The sequence below is a fragment of the Saccoglossus kowalevskii genome, chromosome 4 (assembly GCF_978046115.1).
Source record: "Saccoglossus kowalevskii chromosome 4, keSacKowa6.1, whole genome shotgun sequence".
Classification (NCBI taxonomy): domain Eukaryota; kingdom Metazoa; phylum Hemichordata; class Enteropneusta; family Harrimaniidae; genus Saccoglossus; species Saccoglossus kowalevskii.
Genome location: NC_140644.1, coordinates 19,437,627 through 19,457,532, shown reverse-complemented (window position 1 = coordinate 19,457,532; position 19,906 = coordinate 19,437,627). Strand labels below are relative to the sequence as shown.

The 19,906-nt window shown below is 34.5% G+C and overlaps 1 protein-coding gene across 1 annotated transcript in view; it reads left to right on the top strand.

The window, feature by feature from the left end:
* Window positions 1-19,906, top strand: part of LOC100375810 (cytoplasmic dynein 2 heavy chain 1-like) — a 65,787-nt gene that overhangs the window by 17,303 nt on the left and 28,578 nt on the right. Inside the window, exons 19-41 of the mRNA XM_085497917.1 lie at window positions 289-494; window positions 1,044-1,199; window positions 1,464-1,578; window positions 2,199-2,369; window positions 3,539-3,697; window positions 4,038-4,261; window positions 4,793-4,925; window positions 5,088-5,318; window positions 5,445-5,567; window positions 5,962-6,129; window positions 6,560-6,737; window positions 7,327-7,508; window positions 7,950-8,132; window positions 9,259-9,482; window positions 10,542-10,648; window positions 11,399-11,604; window positions 12,551-12,727; window positions 13,314-13,401; window positions 13,727-13,934; window positions 14,615-14,900; window positions 16,117-16,379; window positions 16,908-17,154; window positions 19,514-19,665. Of these exons, the coding sequence (XP_085354043.1) occupies window positions 289-494; window positions 1,044-1,199; window positions 1,464-1,578; window positions 2,199-2,369; window positions 3,539-3,697; window positions 4,038-4,261; window positions 4,793-4,925; window positions 5,088-5,318; window positions 5,445-5,567; window positions 5,962-6,129; window positions 6,560-6,737; window positions 7,327-7,508; window positions 7,950-8,132; window positions 9,259-9,482; window positions 10,542-10,648; window positions 11,399-11,604; window positions 12,551-12,727; window positions 13,314-13,401; window positions 13,727-13,934; window positions 14,615-14,900; window positions 16,117-16,379; window positions 16,908-17,154; window positions 19,514-19,665 (4,187 nt within the window). The remainder of the gene's footprint in view (window positions 1-288; window positions 495-1,043; window positions 1,200-1,463; window positions 1,579-2,198; window positions 2,370-3,538; window positions 3,698-4,037; window positions 4,262-4,792; window positions 4,926-5,087; window positions 5,319-5,444; window positions 5,568-5,961; window positions 6,130-6,559; window positions 6,738-7,326; window positions 7,509-7,949; window positions 8,133-9,258; window positions 9,483-10,541; window positions 10,649-11,398; window positions 11,605-12,550; window positions 12,728-13,313; window positions 13,402-13,726; window positions 13,935-14,614; window positions 14,901-16,116; window positions 16,380-16,907; window positions 17,155-19,513; window positions 19,666-19,906) is intronic.

Here is a 19,906-nt window from a genome sequence, read left to right as displayed (position 1 = left end):
AGTGAACAAAGTATTTTTCAGTACTAAGATATTTTCATGGTTCTTCTTCTTATTTTCCGTCTCACACAATTGTATAATGCTTACTTTGAAATCACACAACCAGTCCTCAAATGTATATGTCTTGTACTGTAATACACATTACAGTATACTAGTATTACATGACTGTCATACATATTATAGCCAGTGAAATTTCACTGGCTTTTGAAAATTTATTTTTCATGAAATAAAAAAATGGTTTACTGTTGTCCTAATTCTACACGATTTAATACTTTATCTTTCTCTCTCTAGGTGGAAGTAATGAAAAGCAATGTAGCATCTAGAGTACAAGTTTTTGAACAAGATCTTGACAAGTTTGCAGCACGTTGGCATCAATTGAAACCTAAAGATGATCTTTTGGACAGCTCTGACAAAGATGCTTGCATGCAGGCTGTAGCATCCATCAAAGAAAAACGAGCAGAGTTTGATGAGTTGGAAAAAACTAAACTGACTCTTGAGTAAGTCTTTGACTCAAGTTAATGCTTCTTATCTATCATCATCTCTATGATTAGCTCGTGTTGATGTGGATCTTTTTTAGCACACATGTATATAGGTCAACACACTTCAATTGTGCTTGTGAGTAGCGACTGGTTGGCAAAAACCAGTTGTTCACACTCAAAGAATAATCGTTCGCGGCTGTTGTTATTAAATATACATATACTTGCATGTGTTCCTGTTAAAAAAACAACGTATTGGTAATGTTGTCAGAACAGATTTCATGCAAGTGCTGATCATATTTTGTATCACTGATGACAGTCACAGTGCCATTGCTATAATTTTTTCATTAGTCAATTTCTCATTGACAAGTTAAATAAAAAGAATTCAGAATTCATTTTTTAATTCAATAAATGTCTTCAACATAGCTTCCAAGTAGTATTATAGTGGGACACTATCATTATAGTGTGCAAATTGTATTTACTCTTCTACTAATAGATCTAGTTTTCCATCCTAGGCATTACATAGCATAATTTAAATCTATAGATACTTATTTTTTGCTTTCCTTCTAGGAATGATTGCAAACATTTTGGTCTGGATGTAGCAACGTTCACTGTCGCTGATGAAGTTCGTGTTGACTTGGCCAAGTACGAGTCCATGTGGTGTCTGTATGAAGAGTTCAACAATGGGTTGCAAGAACTCGCCAAGGAAGACTGGATCTCATTCAGGTGCTGCAATTTTTTTCATTATTCTAAAATTACTTTTCTACAGAGTCACTTTTTTACAACTTATTTATATTCATTTGCCTGCATCACTATTTTCACTGTTGGTTGTATTTTGACCATCTAATATACTGCTAACTTTTTCACTTCACGATAACAAAAATGCTTATTTTGAGCTTGAATTACATGTACCTCTACTTGAGTCTCTATTAGTTTTCTGTTGTGTTTCTACATTGTGACTCAGTCACTCACGTTTTTGTTTCATCACAGATCCCGTACTTATCTGTTTGAGGAATTCTTGACTCAGTGGATGGAAAAGCTACGTGCCTATGAGGAACCAACTACGATGACAGTTAGATTAACAAAGGATATAGAAAAATATGGAGTAAGTAGACACAGTAAATAATATCACAATGAATTGTATTAACCGTTTAAGTGCTCAAGTCAACTTTTGTCACCTGATCATGAATATATATCTGTGTGAATATATTTTTCAAACACTTTTGTTCAAAACAAGTAATAGATGTCCTTTTGGCCACAAATGAACAAATCATAGAACAATACATTGAGATTTTCAAAATGTTTCGCTAACATTTTGCTGATGGAAGAGTTTTAATGGTGCACAATTTATTAAAGTTGAAAGTGCAGTGCCTTCATTATGAGCCTCTAACAATTTTTTTTGCTAATTTCAGTGTGTGATGGTGGACTGAGGATTTGACAATTGCATTACGATAAGTCTAGCAAAAAAGCCTGTTGATAAATTATAATCATCATGCTGAGAAAATGATTCATGAAATCTTGCTATTGTCAATTTAGTCTTCATAATCTCTCATTTGGTGTTTGTATTGCCAGTATATAATTTGGCTTTTGATAATGCCCAAAATTGTCCCTGTGACTCAGAACTCGTGTATGTTATAAATATGAGTCTTTACTGCACTGTATAGAAGAGTTAAATTTCACTGTCAGAAATAAAACTAAATCACTATCTGTTGGTGTATTTTATAGATTGTGTTACCATTGCTGAAGTATGTACGTGGTGAAGTACTCTCACAAGATCACTGGTTGGAATTGTTTAGAATGTTACGTATGCCTAGAGGTACAACGTTAGAGAAGCTGGTCTTCGGTGACATTCTGACTGCATCTGATGAGATTGTCAAGAAAGGAAATGACTTAAAGGTAAAATGGATCTTACTTAATCATTTGGAAGATTCTTGCAGTTGCATAAGATTATGAGTTTAACATGTTGGCATGGTTAGTCAAAATCTCTGCACACTAACAGGACTGATATCATGTTAAGTCACCTTGTTGAATGCTGAGGAGGAGGGTCTTCAGGAAAAAATAAAATTGTATGCGATCGTATAGATGAGGCTTGAGACTTGACTTGAAGCAAAAATGTTGTGACCCTGGTTTTCCTCATTTTTACATGTGTTCATTTTACCAAGTTAGGAATAAATAGATAGCAACATGTTTTTAAGATCACTATATCTATCTGTGATTTTCTGTTGTGTAAGTAAGTGACACACCACAGAATTACCTAGCTTAGTTGCATCACTGCAAAACACTTTGCATCAGTGGTGTTTCATATCAGCTTCTGTGGCACACTCGAATAACTGACCGAAAATGGGGACTTATGTTTTGACCTTTGTGTGTGCGTGTGTCCGGACCTGTATCTTAGAATTGCCTGGACCAATCACATTCAAACTTTACACATACACCATACATGGTATTATACAAATGCACATCAATATGTTTCACGATCTGATTCAAGATGGCAGAATGGCGGCCAATTTTGTACTCTAAAATCATCAAAATCAAGCATTTCTCTGCTGTTTACAGATGAATTTTGTTCAAACTTGGTACATACATTAGACATTATGGGACTGTGATGCAAATCATTTTGTTTTTCAGATAAGATTCAAAATGGCCAACTGGCAGCTATTTTGTTTTAATGAATGTGGTTCTAGTGCCATATATCTGACTTTTTGAGCCATATTGTAAGCATAGGTCTGAGCATTTAAATTTGTTCCAAATCTGAGTGCTTTCCAATATTTCTAGAAAAATTGAATTGTTGAATAAATCCATAATGTATTTATAATAAACCTGCACAGGTTTTCTACTTAACAGAAATTATGCATTTGATCATGTGGATCTGCACTATTCGTCTAACCTCACTATCACAACATTACATTTTAATATTTAAATAATACAGCATTATTGTTATCTTAACTAATCAATCTCTTAATATGGACATTTATATGCTTCATATACTGGACTGTATGGACCCATGAATGTTATATCTTCATTTAGTAATCCTACTGTTTTAATTACAACTTCACATCTCATAGGAACTATTTGCCAGAGCTCAAGGTGAAGTGTCAATACGTGAAGCTTTGAGAGAATTAGAACTGTGGGGAGCTGCAGCACTGTTCCAGCTCACAGAGTATGTAGATAGTCATAAAGAAACACTGGCATTGATTAAAGATTGGAAGGAACTTGTTAACCAGGTAAGTCAACAGTTGTAATGGTTACATCCACTGTAGTTGTTTGTAGGCCATTGTCAGTAATAGATCTAAAACTCATTTTATGGTACAGTGGATTTCATTTGAAATGCAACTTGTATTGTGTATAAATAAATTGTTGTGAGTGATTGCTCTGTGATTCAGTCTTGAAGGACTACAGTAAAGTCATCTCTAAAAGAATATACAACTTCCCTGGCTTGCAAAATTCAAACTCTTGTGAAATAAAAGCAGTTTTGGGTGCAGTTACAGTATTTTCATTATTATCAGTTTTATAACCTCTGCTTAGTTTAATGTAAAGTCATTGTTGTAATATTTTTCTTTCCAGGTGGGAGACAATCAATGCCTTCTGCAATCACTGAAGGATTCTCCGTATTACAAGGGATTTGAAGACAAAGCTACACTTTGGGAACAACGTTTAGCTGACCTTGACGAGTATTTACACAATCTAAACCAGATCCAGAGGAAATGGGTCTATTTGGAACCCATCTTTGGTAGAGGTGCACTGCCAAAAGAACAACCACGTTTTAAGAGAGTAGATGATGACTTTAGGTTTGTATAATACTTCCATAGCTGTAATCTATTAAATGATTTATCAGAGTATCCCAGGTCTGATTCACTCTCAGTTGATGGTGAACTTGTATGGCTTCTTACCCATCATAGAAATTGTCCTGCATAGGTTTTCCAGAAAAGCAATAAAACTTTTTGATAATTGTCATTCTTGGTGGCTTTATTTAGATTTGTTCTTTTTGTTGCTAGCCTTCCCCTCTAGTGTATGGCAGTAACATAATACTTAAATTGTCAAGAAAACAATAGAAGTTATTGATGTGCCTATTAATTATGGCATTCATATGCTAATTTGTTACTTCATATGTTAGTTAGCTATTATGATGGGACGTAAATCTGGTGAATATTTACGAATGTTGTTGATACTGATTCATTCATACAGCAGACAGCTGACCAACAGTTAGTGTTACCTGACTTGTGCAAAGTGATCTAGATAGTTCACCATGTGTAGTTTTCAAGGGTTCCTTATATTGTCATTCATAAAGTAACTGCTATAGTTTCAATCTCCTTCTGTAGGTCTATCATGATGGATGTATCGAGGGACAATAGAGTTCTGTCCATGGTGGGTAGACCAGGTCTTAGAAATACACTTATAACACTGCTTGACCAATTACAAAGATGTCAAAAATCACTCAATGAATTCCTAGAGGTAAGATGGAAATAATTTGTTCAATTCTGTTACTATATACCTGTCACTTAGAATTGGTGTGTACCACTGTGTATCAACAAACTGTAAATTAATAATAATTTAAAATAAAATTGCATTGACTGGGCCAGTTTAATAATAACCCTGAATGATTTCAAATTGTAGGAGAAACGTTCTGCCTTTCCACGATTCTATTTCATTGGTGATGATGATTTGTTGGAGATACTTGGACAGGCCACCAATCCTGTTGTTATCCAGTCTCATTTGAAGAAACTGTTTGCTGGTATACACAGTGTCAAGTTTGACGAAGGCAACCAACAGATCCTGGCAATGAAGTCCCTGGAGGGAGAGGTTGTGCCACTTAGGAAACCTGTTACTATTACACCTGAAGTGGAGGTGAGGGCTATATTGATTCATTATTCATAACACTATTGTACCATCATCAGCACACATGTGTACACATAATGGTAATTTTCATCTTGTCTATATTATATCTCCTAACTCATTTCTGCTGTCATCTAGAACTGGTTGAGTCGCTTGTCAGACGAGATGAAAGATACATTGCAACAATTGTTGTTGGATTGTATTAAGGCAGGCAAGGGAAATAACAGTGCAGGTGTAGATCCAAACAAATTCCCATCACAGGTAAGTATTTACATTTGACAAAGATGTGATGTGTATCCAATTCTCTAACCAATCATAAGTCATGTACATTCCGGTAATGTCCACTGTAATTGGTTAGCAGGGAGCTAGGAGCTTCCTGAACACAAGTTGCATAGTTACATGATCAGATGTAGTTAGAGGGGAAGTACACCGGTGACGAGAGTGTGCCCTTTAACAGGACTGAATATGTAGACATCTTGAGTCGAAATGAAATCACAAAAATCAAGTTTGTTCAGCTTGTTCACTTTTGGGGAGAGAGAGGTCTTAGAAGAGAGAGGTCTTAATTAAAATTGAGATTGTGTGTGGCTGTAGATGAATTTTGAAGGTGCAGCATCAACTTCCCTTTTCCTGAAATTCCTTATTGTTTTGCCTTCAGGTTCTGTGCTTGGCTGAACAGATCCAGTTCACTGAGAGATGTGAGGCTGCTATTAAAGAGAATGCTTTGCAGGAATTCATGATAGAGATTGAGTCTCAGCTGGAGTCCTATACCAGTGTGGATATAGCATCCCATGAAGATACCCATGTTCTTGAATTAAAACTCAAGGTATGTCTCCCCAGTCAGTCATCAGTCTGTAAGAATTGGGCACCTGTGAAAGCCCAGTAAATCTTTAATTAGATTTGTAATACATGTTGTTATAAATGTAGCTGTCATTAGTTGCACAAGTAGATTATTTATTTTGTAAAATCAAGTGTTAAGATTATGAGAAACAACTAATTTTTTTTTTTTTTTATAATCTCTTGGGGAAATTTTGAACCAAATAGACATTACTTACCATTTTTGAAGAAGAAAAATAATAATTATATTATATAGTGTACGAAATGATGACTAAAGTCAACTTTAAACTGTCAAAAGCTTTATTTAGCCTTCAAGAATAGCTGAAGCTTGGTTTCATACATGTGAACTCCCATTAGACAAATGTGTTAACACTGTTCAATTTGAATTATACTTAATACCTCAACTACTTGTCTTGCAGGCCTTGATCTTAGATGTAATTCATGCCATGGATATTGTCCAAGCTTTGCTGAATGATAACGTACATAGCGTATCAGATTGGACATGGCAGAAACAACTGAGATATTATCTAGGAAGAGATGGTTTGGCTCTAATGAGAATGGTGGATGCTGAGTTCGATTATACATATGAGTACCAAGGTAAAGTTATTCTTTTGAAAAATTGTCTTTATTTTGGAAAACAAAACAAAAATGATGTTGATGTTTTCACTGAATGCTTTATAATACACCAAGTGCATTTTGATTTTACAAAGCTAATATTCTTTATCACTTTTATAAATAGGGCCTTCTATAAATACTTTCACTTACTGTATATTTTAAATTATAATATTTAAAATTTTTGAAAATGAAACTAAATATGTGCTCTTTTCTGTTTACCACACGGTGCTGTCTGACCCCATTACATAACATATAAGTAATAACTAAAGGTACATATTGATGCAAGGTTTGTTGCAACAATACAGTAGATACCATGATTACGCAGGTACCTTTATGTTACAATACATTCTCATACAGGGCTTGACATTTTTTATTTTTAGGGTCCCAAATTTTCAAAACCAGCAATATAAATCATTGGACTGAATTTGTGAAAAATATATTTTTAAAAGGCATCAAAGCATACAGATGGATATCCAAGTAATCACTTCCATGGCCTCTGAATTCCAGCCCTCGAGCATACAGTAGATTCAGAACCCTTGATTTCATCATTTTTCATTTTCTCTTTTTACAGGCAATGCTGCTAAATTGGTGCATACTCCACTGACTGACAAATGTTACTTAACGCTAACCCAGGGAATGCATATGGGGTTGGGAGGCAATCCATATGGGCCAGCAGGTACTGGTAAAACTGAGTCAGTCAAGGCACTGGGTGGATTATTTGGTAGACAGGTCTTAGTCTTCAACTGTGATGAGGTATGTCTTATAACTGTTGTTTGATAATGACAGAAACACTTTCATTTTGTACTGTGTTGTGGAGACGAAACTGTAAATGATATTTGAAGCAATGTATGAATAGTGCTAGTTGTAGGCTGAGTCTATGGCATTGGTTTTTAAAATAAAAACTAATTTGTTTATATTCAATCTGAATCAAATTGAATTCTGATAGGATCAAATCAGAACTTGTGTTGTATACATGTACTCTTTTCCAATAAGGTTTGTTCTAATTGGTTGACAAATCAGAGGAGATCTGCCTGATTGGTCAAATGTAGTTGGAGGTGATGTGCCTTGCCCATAATATTTCAATATGAAGGGTAAAAGGTATTGGGGGAAAATGTCTGTCGTTGTTGTTGTCGCTGTCATTAATAATTTTTAATGTGTGAAGGATAACTTATTTTTTTGGTTTTCCTGATGCAGGGTATTGATGTGAAATCAATGGGTCGTATTTTTATTGGTCTGTGCAAGTGTGGTGCATGGGGTTGTTTTGATGAGTTCAATCGATTAGAGGAAGCCGTGTTGTCAGCCGTGTCTATGCAGATCCAGACAATACAAGGTGCCATTAAAAACAGAAACCCCACAATGGAACTATTGGAAAGAACTGTAAGTATTGTCTATAGTCTGTTGTGATCAGTAAGGTACATGTATTAAAATAAATGGGAACAATGTTACATGTTACATCTTAAATATATAACACATTGAAGGCAATATATCATGATTTGTTATAAAATTGATGAAAGATGCTGGGATTGATAAATTTAATATGCAGAAAATGGTAGTACCGGTAATCATAGTTCTTGATAATTATTCAATATAACTAGACGTTTCAGACAAAATTTGTCAACAGCAGATGGATGGGATTTTATTTTTAAGTGTACGCTTTGAATAGTAGACTATACCATTATAATGCTGTGTGGTGGTCAGTATAAAGGGAGTGTTGAGAAAAGATACTTTGTTCAAAACATATTGAATAATTACCAAGTACTATGATTATCTACTACTATTTTCTGTATATTATATCATGATTTGTTGCTTGCTCAAGGGAATGATGCTATACATGTAGTTGTTGTATAATTGAACACAGAGCCCACTTAACTTAACCAATTTTTTGAGCGATTGATTAAACTGATGATAATCACACGTTTGAATAAATTATAAATATTATCTTGGCTTGAAATTTCCTTAGTCAAATTTGATAAAATTGTCATTATTGCATATAGGGAAATTTTGTATTTTTTTCAAAACATTTAAGTTAGTGACTTTTGATATCTCCATGAAAACCTGATAATGAAGTTTTCACAGACTGTGTATATGATCAAAATGTAGTGCTTTTGACATACTTCCTTCATAGCCATTGTAGTTCTTTCAGAGCCCCCTCTAGGTTGAAAACACTTTTAGCCAAACTGGTTATGAAGTTCCTGTTTTGTAATGAAATTTCAGCCTACCATACATGTATATGAGTAATACTGTAACAGTAAGAATTTATTTTTTCTCAGCCACTTAGGTTTGGTGAATGGGTAGCAAGGCTCTGCTTTCCTGAATTTTCGACCCATTTCTAAATAATGTGGGATTAATTTTTCTCGTTAGAAAACAGTTATATTCTGTAAACTGAAGAGTTAAGCTATAAAGCGGTGGAGATATAGAATCTTAATAATCTACTGTGTTTTATATCACTTTGTGTGGATACGTACATGATGCATGTGGTTATTGAGTGATTTTATTTTTGCAGATTGACCTGGATCCAAACTCTGGTATCTTTATCACCATGAACCCTGCTGGTAAAGGGTATGGTGGCCGTCAAAAACTACCTGACAACTTGAAACAGTTATTCCGTCCAGTGGCCATGTCCCGTCCTGACAATGAACAAATTGCAGAGGTCATTCTTTTCTCAGAGGGCTTCAAAGAAGCCAAAAGTCTGGGTAGGAAGTTGGTGGCAGTATTCAACCTTTCAAAGTGAGTCCAACACATCCTTGAGACTGCTGTGTAATTGCATGTGTTGTTTTTGCTTTGAAATGTTCAGGAAATGCCATGCATGTCAAAGTTATTGACAATCAGTTTTTATCATATTTTCACAGTTATTAATAGCACTAATAATTTCAAAATTAAATTACACTGTTATCAACACTATACCTAGCTTAATCCTGCACCAATTAATGTCACTTGTTGCGTGTACACATCATACCTATCCGATTTTATTGCCATGTATGTTTTATTCTGATATCAGAACTGGTACATACATGACTGAGGTTATGTGCTATGATGTGAATTTCGCATCTCATGGTTCCCTGCACAACTCAACTGCATATATCATTTAAAATTGAACTAAGAAATAATAGCACAAGGGAATTTTTCAAATTACTGTAATATTTATGTTAGTTGAACCATAGGAGTTTTGGTAAAACAATATTTTTATTTTCCTTCCAGTAATTCTCCAATCACTTGTCTTGAAATTGTCACATTCAGATGCTATCAATCGAAATATTTCTTTAAAAAAAACAAAAAAACTTTGAGTTGTTCTGTATTTTGTTTCCATGTTTCACACTTTTCTGAAATCTTTTGATTCTACAATCATTTTTCCACTGACTTGAAACTCATCTCCAACAATTTAATCTTACAATTCAGCCACCTCCAAAATTATTAATTGTTGTAACAATTTATAAACCTAAAGTAATATACACCTTAGTCAATCAATAATCTAAAATGGGTAATCTGAACTTCTACTGTGGATTTCTATATTTTAACTAAAAAACACAGTTTTGGTTGTCAAAGGTACTATTAATGTGTCTCTTTACCAATTCGTCATGTATAGTACATGCAAAACCTGATCTTCAATTTTTTTAATTTGTATTGCAGTACTATATTGAAAAGCCAATTTTTACTGGAATATATTTTTGGTCTAATGTGAAACAAGTGAAAGTAATTTATCAGTTATTTTGACAGTTCAATCTGGTTCATTTATCAGAACATGCATCTATTATATGTCAGTGACTAACATTCTAACAAATCATACAGGGAATTGTTGACACCACAGCAGCACTATGATTGGGGTCTGCGTGCATTGAAGACTGTACTTAGAGGATCTGGTAATCTACTACAACTTGCTAAGAGGAATACCACAGGTAAGACAAGTCAAGGTAACGATGTACATGTGGTCATCTTATGACAATCATCATGTATGTGTCCAAATTTCTATCAATTTATATGCTCAGGACTTGAACTTCGGAGTTGAGAGGGCATCCTTTTTATAAAGTGCACTCAGCACATAGGAATAATTGAGAGTATCAAAGGACACCATGGCAAGCTTATTGTACATCAAGGCAGTGGTCTTCTGACTGATATTCCAGTCTGCATGGAAAACGCTGTAATGTTCCATTTCCCTTTTAAAAGTTAAACGATAGTTCTGTTCTAGTTTAGTCCGTGCTCAACTGTGCGAGTCAGTTAGTTCATCTGTTTACTATGCAATGTTTTATGGCATTCTACAAGTTTATGTAATTACCAGAAGTTTACACTTTCGTTTGAAGTGTTTCAATCACAAATAAATGCAGTTTATGTTAACAAGTGATTCGTGAGAGTTCAAGTTGTTCTGCTGAAATTCAACTCAAGTTGGAATGTGGCCTACCGAACCAAACCATAGTTATGTATGTCTGTGTATAGTAGTTTTGTATCTGGTGTCTATTTTCCTTCTTTTTCTCTCAAGGATAATTGATAACTAGTGTATCATTACTTTTTTATACAGTCATAAGTACTTAGTTATCATCATTATCTTTGGTCCGACGTAATTTGAATTTACTCTGTTATTCAGTGCCTACTTAGTTTGAATTGCACGTTCTGACTCAATATCTAATGTATGCATTACATTCCACTTGCAGATAAGATTGATGAAAGCAAACTAGTGGTACAGGCTGTACGTGTCAATACACTATCTAAACTGACATTTGCTGATGGTAAAAGATTTGATTCCTTACTCAGAGATGTTTTTCCGGGTGTTGAGCTTAAAGATATTGAGTATGAGACCTTGGCAGCAGCTCTCAGAGAAGTGTGTAAGGAGCTACACCTGGTGGTAGCAGAGCAGCAGGTACAGTGTCAGAGCTTTCATAAAAATAACACCCAAAATTAGAAAAAAGAAAAAAAGAGAAACCAAATTATGGTTTGATAGAGAATGCTGGGAAATTCGAAATGAACTTAAATCTGCTAGCAAATTGTTTCAGCAATATCCCCTTGATCCGTTCACCAGGGGAAAATACTTTGTCATAAAAAAAATACTTTGTCATAGAGTGTGGGAGATTTGGTTGGCTACTTTGAGTGTTGCAATAAACCAATCAGAAAAACCACTACAACACTAGTATTGTTTATTTTGACTTTACCTTCAACCATAGGAGGTAGAACACTTATTGAAAGTCCCACTGTATATGATGGGGTGCTTGTATTTAAAATGAAATTGTATATTTATAATCAAATAATTATAGCTGTATTTAGTATTTCATGCAATTCTTCTTACTTCATTTTGAAATCCAAAATCATAAATTTCATTTGAAAATGGTTTAATGTATAATATAGGGTTTATCATATTTATGAGGGATTCAAAGCCCTTAATCACATTCACTTTTGATGCCTTCATGAAGTTTAAAACCTTGCATGTGATTTTGCATGTACATGTATATCATCCATTTCATTTCTTTGAATCCATTCCAGTATTCACGCTCAGTTTCAAATATGTTTATTTTCAATAAACAACCCTCGGTTATTCACTTTTGATATTTTGAAGTGCATTTCTGTTAAATTTCTCCCATATTTATATGTCATATAAACAAGCCATGTGTACAGCTTAATATCAGTATAACCCATATTCAGAAGAATTGAATTAGCTTCATTTTCTCTTTTCTTTTTATTCCACAATTAATGAAATGTAATACTATTCACTCTTAACATAGTGCTTGCTTGATAAAGGATGCTTTATTAATATACCATCCTCCCCTACTAACAATTTACATAACCCTGACTCTCCCTCCCCGTCTGTGCAGATCAAGAAGGCTTTGGAGCTGTATGAGCAGCTAAGACAACGTATGGGAGTGGTAATCGTGGGACCCAGTGGATCCGGCAAATCTACACTCTGGCAGATTCTGAGACTGGGTATGGCCAAGATTGGACAGGTGGTCAAACAGTATACTATGAATCCGAAAGCTATGCCAAGAACACAGGTCAGTGGAGCATACATGTCATGCAATACTGTACTTCACATTTGAAACGCATTTCAATTGAGATGCACTGCATTTGTTCTGTATACTGCATTAGAAGCAGCGGTTCAGAGGCTCATCATATTTTCTTTTAAAATATTAATTTTGTTCAATCATTTCAGATTTATTAAATTTACTGCTTGACTCCCAAAATCTGGCAGTAATTAGAAATGTCTCATGACGATACATGCTGTTGCCATTTTGGACAAAGTGTACTAAGCTATAGTTTTTAGACAACTGAACCCCGTCAGAAGCACATCTCCAGTGCTAGTAGTGATGTGTGTGTTTTAAAACCCAAAATGTGTTTATTTAACTTTTTTTTTAATGTTGTCAACGTGAACTCTTTCATCTCAGATGTTATAATGTTGTAAATTGTTACTAGTATCTTTACACATGGACTTCGATTGAAATAAATACAAGTTATATATCAATTTGTGTTTTGATAGTTTTTTGTACTTTTATGCAATTGCTTTGTCTTAAAGTTTGTTCATGGTTATACTAGATTCTGATACTGATACATTTTAAATCTTGATTTGTACATCTTTTTAAGTTACTTGGTCATATCGACATGGACACAAGAGAGTGGTCTGATGGAGTGCTGACTAGCAGTGCCAGACAGGTTGTCAGAGAACCACAAGGTAAGCTTCATTTTAGCATGGCAGAAAAGATAGTAAGATTGTGGCTGCTCTAGATGCTGACCCATACCCAGGAATGATTTGTGGGCTTGACTTGCATCAATGAGCATATCTAGAATCCCGATGTAACAATGCATTATAAGAATTCAACAATTGATTTGGTGTCATTATCATGGATGAGGCACTTTCTTGTCTTAAAATGCACCCATCTCTGATATTGAGTTTTCAGAAAGCTAATTTTGGGGTTGTTACAATCTTTATTATATACAATATAGGGTCATGTATATATTGTGAAATTTATTGAAGTTTGATAATCTTTTGTTCTCAGAAATTCAGTCATGGATAATCTGTGATGGTGATATTGACCCTGAATGGATCGAGTCATTGAACTCTGTACTGGATGACAACCGATTACTAACCATGCCATCTGGTGAACGTATCCAGTTTGCTCCTAATGTCAACTTTGTGTTTGAGACTCATGATTTAAGCTGTGCTTCTCCAGCTACAATATCCAGAATGGGTATGATTTTCCTCAGGTATGTATGACAGTAATATTTTCTAAGTCAAACTTTATCTATCAAAATTATTATTACTTATATATCAGAATATTATTGGGAACATTATATGATTATTTTGGAGAGCACTAGGGCATCCTGGCAATTGATTTCAATGTCTGTAAACTTCAAGCTCTATTTATGGTATGAATATCACATAAAAGTTTTAAAATGAAGAAAAATGTAAAGTTACATGCATGCAGTGGTTCCTATATTGTTTACTATCATCACAATAATAGATTCGGTACACCAAATATTTAGCAATATAGCAAAATTTACATCTAATTGCCTAACATATTTGTGCATTGGGCAACGTACCTGGTAATTCTCGAGGGGATTTAATATTCATTATTTTCATTAGCACTTTTATTTTACAATAAACATTTGTAACAAAATATGTTATTTAGAGACATCAGGAGTTGCCAGTAGATACGGACTAGGGTTTACAACCATCACAATTCAAGTAATGCAATTTGTTTCACCACATTCTGAACCACATGAACCATATTGTGTGTTTCGATGCACAGCTGTATCATTAGCTGGCAATATTGCTGATTTGGTGTACCATATATTATTGCGATGACTGTAAAATAGAATTCCCTTTCAAGTTGTGAATGTTACAATGAAGTGTATACTACATTTAAGTTTTCATCTCTCTCTAGTGATGAGGACACTGATGTCAAAGCACTAGTTACATCTTGGTTAGCAAAACAACCAGATGATGCACAGTCCAGATTACAAGGCTGGATTGAAGATTACTTTTACAAAGGTCTGGAATGGGTGATTAAACAGAACGACATGGTGGTGGAGACCAGTCTGGTTGGTGTGGTCATCAATGGCTTATCTCATTTGCATGGATGTGTTAGCAAAGCACATTTCATTGTGGCACTCATTAGAGGGTTAGGTGGTAACCTCAATGAGAATAGTAGATTGGCATTTGCAAAAGAGGTAAGAAAATATGATAACTACTATTAAAGATATGGCATCACTACGCATACTGTAAACACATTATTGGCATGTGGTTTGTTTAGTGTAATACACATTCATTGAGGTAGTTCACACTGTTATTTGTATGCATGTATCAATTGTTTATTATTATTAATTATTTACACTGCTAGAAGCGCATTTAGATGTTGTCACCATTGTAAACTCAAGTGAAAAAATAATTAAGAAAAATTTAGACTTTATTCATAAAAAAATAAACAAATCATTTGAGAACCAATGGATCTTAGACATGCATAATGATAATAGAAAACTAACCTTGGCTAAAAACAAACTAAGAACATACAGACTTTTCAAACAAGATTTAAAAATTGAAAATTACCTAATTAATATGCAGAACCATGGTCTTAGAAGGTTAATTGCAAAATTCAGGACAAGAAAAAAACAACCTTAAAATTGAGAAAGGCAGACATAATAATGTGCGGCTGGATAAAAGAACATGTGATATGTGCAGCCAAAATATAGTTGAGGATGAGCAATATTTTGTAATGAAATGTCCAGCTTACAGTCACCATAGGGACAAATTATTCCTGACTGCACAAAATAAAATTCCAAATTTTGATAAAGAAAATAGTCAGAATAAATTCATTTTGATTATGGCAAACCATACTCTAGCACCAGCCTTAGCTGTCTTCTTAAAAAACAGCTATGGAACAAAACAGCAACAACTATCAGTGTATTAGGCCACATTTTGTGTTCATTCTATATTCTGTATTCACCATTGGCTGCAAGTTGTATTTTTTTGTTTTTGACTTGTTTTTTTTTTTTTTTTTTTTAGAAAAGTTTTTATTTTTTGTTTTATTTTTTAGATTGTAGTTTTTTTGTTTTTTTTTAATTTCTTTCTGTAAGACCCTTTTTATCCTTTCCTAAGGATTTTATGCGTCTAATAAAAATATATAATATAATATAGACAATTAAATTACTTTTAGTGTTCCTGGATCATTGATGTGAAGCATGTAAAGCAAAAATTGCATTCACTGAAATCTAGACTAATGAATAATTACTTATTTTTCCATAGCACGCCTCTAATAGAGTGCATAGAAGTGCATATGATTTTATATGTAAATGACATGACCTTGCATATAATAAATGAAATCTTTATTTGTGTGCACTTGTAACTGAGCAAATACTGTAATGCACTTATTTGACAATTCATATGTAGGTTTTCCATTGGGCACATGAAATGCCACCTGACCAGAAAAAACTCTTGGACACGTATTACGATGAAGACACTGGAAGACTAATGTCTTACCAGTTAGATGTATCCGATGAGCTGACAGCCGAAGATTTCAGCTCAGTCAACGGTTCACTGCCAGTTATAAGAACCACAGATGTGCAGAGATGTTTAGATAACCTGAAACCATGGTTACGAGCAGAACATAAACAACCATTCATTTTAGTCGGCCCTGATGGTTGTGGTAAAGGGTGAGTAGTCTCTGCTCATTCGAATAATACATGTACTGTAAAAGCATTGAGTTCTGTTAGTATTTATTGCCTTTATTTAATATTTTCATCATATTCACTAAGATTTTTTTTTTGATTTTTTTTTTTATGTTCAAGTAAATTTAATTATAGTGAATTTTACTTATATCTGCATTATACCAGCAAAAGCAATGATATTGTCACCTGTTGAAAGTCCCACAAATAACCAAAATGACTGGGGAAAAAAAGTCAGTAGAGATGTCGTGATCTCCATTGAATAATTAATGCATTTATAGTATTTGGCTTCCAATGCATTGATTTTTGAATGAATCCTGCGAAGACTATATCTTAAAACGATCTTATACTGTTTTCATTTTAACTTATTATCACCTGTGTATACAATCAATCAACTTGCTTAACAAAATGATCTAAGTCAATCAGTATGTCTTTCTTCACAGGTCTGCAAATGATTTCACATTCTCTAATTTGGGTTGTAAATATGAATACTAAATAATGTTAAATTAATTTCAGAATGATATTAAAGCACTGTTTTGAGTTGTTGAGGTCGACCCAGATTGCCACCATACATTGCAGCGCACAGACGTCACCATCCCATGTGTTACAGAAACTAGCTCAGACATGTATGGTTATCAGTACCAACACTGGTAGAGTGTATAGACCAAAAGACTGTGAGCGTCTGGTCTTGTATCTCAAAGATATCAACCTACCAAAACCTGATAAATGGGGTACCAGTCAGCTGATTGCATTCTTACAACAGGTATGATATCAGCTATTATAGTGTAATATATTGCTTCAGATATTGATGTGAGAATGTGATTTATTAAGATTTGAGAATCAGTGAACTGGTTGGTATTCTGATACCTCATAGACTCAAGATACTGCACTGTCAGTGTCAGGACATGAGTTAACACCCTCCATCACATATATGTGAAGATCTTCCTAAGGCAGATTCTGTGTAATTCCATTCTATAAAGTGTCTAGTAATTATTCCCTGTTCATGCATTGCACAAAAACTCTGGCTTGTAAATTGAGCCATGTCTGTATGTGATCGTGAGGTTGGGCAATGATTTCTCAGCAGTGCACGGCAGACCAAACTTGAAGATCACATTCATTTTATGAAATTCTGCTTTTTAATGATTTAGTTGTGCAAGTTTTATTTAGTGTGTTTTAGTATATCCTTTCTTTTTCTGGAATTTAAAATTTAATATTGCTTGAGATTATCAAGGATGAATAAAGTCTATACTATTACCCATGGTGAGTTTGCTAATTAGATTCAATTTTTTAAATACTCTAATATAATTATTGAAGAGAATTGCTATTATGAGATACTACAGTAGATATTCTAGTAGCCAAAACAGTTTCATAGACAACATCCAGCTAACCTGTGTAATATTTAAGCAATAACCCCCGCCGAAGGCGGGTATACCACGAGATATTGCACAATTCACGACATATATGCACGAGCCGCAGGCGAGTGCATATATGGAGTGAATTGTGCAATATCAAGTGGTATACCCAACTTCGGCGGGGGTTATTGCTATTATATTATACCAGTATATTGACAATTCGATAAAACTTGTAAAAAAAGAGTTTACTTTCATCTACTAAAAGATCATGATTATGGCCCTTGAACATGAATATTTATAAGAATAGTATGTAGTTGTACGCTGAATGCATACAAAAATTACATGCGCAACATAGTTCAAATTGAATACAAACTAATTTTGTATTCCACATGAAAAAAAAACATCCACGTTGAATAGAGCAGCGTAAACACACAAATTAGCATAACAAAGGATGACCTTTCTGACCTTTTACTGACGCACAACGCGATTTGAAATACAGGGTCGTGTACAGTTTGGATCATTTAAACAACGGATTTTCCACGTTTTCATTCCGGTTTTTGTACAATTTGGACTGTAATTTGCCCATTGAAAGTACAGTTGTGAAATAAACCGGTTTTGTGACTCATCATACTACGTGTAACTGTGTATATTTGACGTTCAGCGGTACGCGGCGGGACGCGGTGTATCATGTACGGCGACCGGCACAGCGACCTCAGTTCAAACATCTGACCTGGATACCTTTGGTATAACCAAAGTTTTGTGACAGTATGACTGACAAGTTTTGTCGTTGTTCTGGGGTAAGTTTGATGGTGTAAGATCGGATTTTCACATCGTTTTTGTGACACGTACATGATATGCCTTGTCTCAACTAAGGCCGAAAGACTTTGCACGCCGTCGCTCTAATATAATACAGTGGTTGGTGTACACTCGGCACAAATCTGTAGCTTTCGAAATTACCTTCATTATCTCCTGTAATTTATTCACCCATAGTGAAGAATTGCAATACCATATATCGTCGTCGAATCCTGCGTTGTCCCGTGTTTTTTGAAACAGATGACAATTACCCGGGTGCACTGCAATTTTGTCACCTGCCGCTACCGGACACCGGTTGTTATTAGTGGCAAACTGGCATACATTTTTGCCTGTGACTCATAGTTTTTTTGCATTTTTATGTCATTAAATCCCTCAATTATATCTTGTACTTAAAGATCATGTTTTCTTTGTTGGAAGTTCGCAATCCATCTCAAAGTAACAGCACTGAGAACATAGCGTTCTGGCGTTCGTGTCGGCACCTCACGGTGTTAAGGGACGGTGGTTTAGGTTTGTGTGGCGAACGACAATCACCCAACGACCGACGCTCACAACTTGGATCCCACCATTAACAAAAAGCAATATTATAGTTAAATAACTTTTCAGATGTTTTTAATTCAGTTTTTTTTTCAATATTCTTCTAAAATTCAACCACTATATTTACCTAAAAATCAAATAATACCGGTTTTATGCATTTTCGTATTAAACCTGTAGTCAATTCATGTTCCAGGGCCACTTGGTTTAGCCGTGCATTATCAGCCAATATACCATGGATTGCATATGCAAATTTTGTGTTTGGACCAATCAAATCAATGGATTAACACCATCAATATACTGGTATAATATAATGAAAAATATCCCCTGAATATTGTCTGTGATAGGTTTTGAATTTTCAGATTGATTCTTCCTTAGTCTACATGTATTGTGTAGTATTCTCATGACATGACAAATATATTGCAGGTGCTGACATACAAAGGGTTCTATGACAGTAATTTGGAATGGGTTGGATTGGAAGGGGTTCAGATAGTTGCTAGTATGAATGCCGGTAACACACTTGGAAGACATCGACTGACAAGTAGATTCACATCCATAGTACGCATATGCTGTATAAGGTAAGATTCACACAAACTCTTCCAATATTCCAGGTACTGTATTTTCACTTGGAATTTATTTCGCTATTTTTGCTGGAGGGGTTTGATGAATCAATGAAAATGAAATACATTGTACAGGGAAAATGCTTGTTTTCCTATATTTACTTTCAAACCCCTAAAAAGTCAGTGAAAAAACACAAAACAGCCAAACTGATCAGTATATTTCTTATTTAAAAACAATGATTTAACTATACTTTGAATA